Source organism: Pipistrellus hanaki, assembly GCF_964339955.1.
Source record: "Pipistrellus hanaki genome assembly, chromosome: 9".
In the NCBI taxonomy this organism is placed as follows: Eukaryota; Metazoa; Chordata; class Mammalia; order Chiroptera; family Vespertilionidae; genus Pipistrellus; species Pipistrellus hanaki.
The window spans coordinates 45706655-45709242 of NC_140511.1; the positions used below are offsets into that span (position 1 = coordinate 45706655).

The 2588-nt window shown below is 41.7% G+C and overlaps 1 protein-coding gene across 1 annotated transcript; it reads right to left on the reverse strand.

The window, feature by feature from the left end:
- Positions 1 to 1343: 1343 nt before the first annotated feature.
- On the reverse strand, positions 1344 to 2285 carry LOC311627754 (olfactory receptor 52E8-like; the record flags this gene model as incomplete). Its single annotated transcript, XM_084894314.1, has 1 exon — positions 1344 to 2285. One exon carries the CDS (start codon positions 2283 to 2285, stop codon positions 1344 to 1346), a length of 942 nt encoding a protein of 313 aa, XP_084750440.1.
- Between the last annotated feature and the right edge of the window lie 303 nt (positions 2286 to 2588).

Consider the following 2588-nt stretch of genomic DNA (forward strand, 5'->3'; position numbering starts at 1 on the left):
TATTTTGTTCTATTCAGGCACTCAACTGATTGAATGAGGCTGACACATAGTTTTGACTTTACCACCAGTAAGGTTTAAAAAATTCTGAGTAAACTGTGCCTTGGCTTGCACAATTTAGGTGGTTCATATCCTATCTAATAAAAGAGTAATAGGCAAATTGACCATCACTCCAACACACAAGATGGCCACTCCCATGTGGACACAAGATGGCTACCACAAGATGGCTGGCAGGGGAGGGCAGTTGTGGGCAATCAGACCAATAGGGGAGTGCAGTTAGGAGTGACCAGACCTGCAGGGAAGGGCAGTTAGGGATGACCAGGCCTGCAGTGGAGGGCAGTTGGAGGTGACCAGACCAAGAGGAGAGGGCAGTTAGGGGCAATAGGGTCAGCAGGGGAGCAGTTAGGCATTGATCAGGATGACAGGGAAGTGGTTAATGGGTGATCAGGCTGGCAGGCAGAAGCAATTAGGGGCAATCAGGCAGGCAGGCAGGTGAGCAGTTGGGAACCATCAGTCCTGGATTATGAGAGAGTTGTCTGATTGCCCACCAGCATCGGGCCTAAACAGCCAATAGTTTATCCCTCGAGGGGTCCCAGATTAAAGACAGTGCTGGGTGGGCTGAGAGACACCCCCCCCCCCTCATGCATGAATTTCTCTAGTTAAAGATAAAGCACTGAGAAAGGGTCTCAGAAGTTGTGTGTACCTGCTATATCTGTTTCTTTCTCCTGCTGTGCTTTACTTTGATTCTAAGCCTAAAATGGGTATACCCTGTGAAGTCTCACGGGTCCTTTCAGATATTTGACTCTATGTAATTGATGCAGTTGTTATTTTAAAGTTTATAAAAATCAAGTACGAAATGCCTATGATGGCTTACTGATTATTTCTTCCATCTGGTTACATTATTAAAAGACCCAGCTTTGCCATGGAATAAATAAAATCTGTGTTTAACGTCTTTGACCAGTGCTCTTGGAACACACACCTAGCATTGTGTAGTCAATCCCATTACAATTGTGATAGTTCTTGACAACATAGCACTTCTCTACCATAATCAATGAATTCTAAATAAAGAGACTGTTTACTAGTACTGTACATAAGTTTCAATGAGTCTTTATCTTCAAACCCTGATTTTAATAACCATTATAGAAATAAATGGTACCTATTTATTTAAAAAATAATATTTATATTTAGTCTAGGAACAAATATTTGCTATTTAAATTTATCTCCAATTTGATGCTGCCCATACTGAGAGAACATTGTGTTTCACATCAGATTCTGTAAAGCATAGCTTAAGGACACTTCCCCATTTTAAGGATGGGAAGGAATATTTCCAAATCAAGTGCTCAGAGTCAAACACCCTTAAAAAGGAAGACTGTTACCACCCGATCTCTAATCTGCTTGGTTCTCACGCCATAAATAATGGGGTTGAGAGCAGGGGGAATTATCACATAAAAATTAGCCAGGAGGATGTGGATATAACGTGGAATATTGTGGCCAAATCGGTGAGTCATAAAGGAGAAAAAGGCTGGGGTGAAGAAAGCTAAGATGACACAGACATGGGAACCACAGGTATTGAAAGCTTTGAGCCTGGCCTCCCAGGATGGGAGTCTGAAGACAGCACGTAGAATTGTCACATATGAGACAGCAATCAAAATAACATCCAGAAGTATCAAGGAGATAAGGATTAATCCAAATATTATATTGACCTTTATGCTGACACAAGCCAGACGGGCAATGCCCATGTGCTCGCAGTAGGTATGGGGTATAATATTATGCCCACAGAATGAAAGCCTTAAAAGGAGAAATACAAGTGGAAAAACAAACACAAAATTTTTCAGCATGCCTACAACAGCGATAACACAAATAGTTCTGCCGGTGAGAATTGTGTTGTAAAGAAGTGGGTGGCAAATGGCAACATAGCGATCAAAAGCCATGGCCACAAGCATAAATGTTTCAATGCCTGTAAACAGGTGTATGAAGAACATTTGAGCTAAGCATCCCCCAAAGGCAATCTCACTGAGGCCAAACCAGAAGATGCTCAGCATTTTGGGAATGGTGGCAGAGGACAGGCCGAGGTCAGTGAGAGCCAGCATGGCCAACAAGTAGAACATGGGCTGGTGAAGGCTGCGCTCAGTGTGGATCACAAAGAGGATGATGACATTTCCCCAGAGGGCTATTAGATACACTATACAAAATGGGAAGCCAAGCCAGAGCTGCATATTTTCCAGTCCTGGGATTCCCCTCAGCAGGAATGATGAGGGGTGAATATATGATGTATTGGCTGGAGACATACTGGCAAGGGCTTCTGATGGTCACATCCACTCATTTGAAGAATCTTTTGTTCTGTATAAAGGTTCCCAGTACCTCATCAATACTGCTAATAGTGAATAAGAACAACAAAAAGATGTAATTGGTACATTTTATCTAGGAACACAGAAGTAAGATCATATTTTCTCTTAGATTCTCTTCTCTCATTTACTTTAATTAATATTCTATATAATAAAAGCCTAATATACTAAATATCTGGTTGTCTGGTCTTCCATTCAACCAATCAACATGAATATGCTAATGATATGCAAAGGCCACTCAACCAC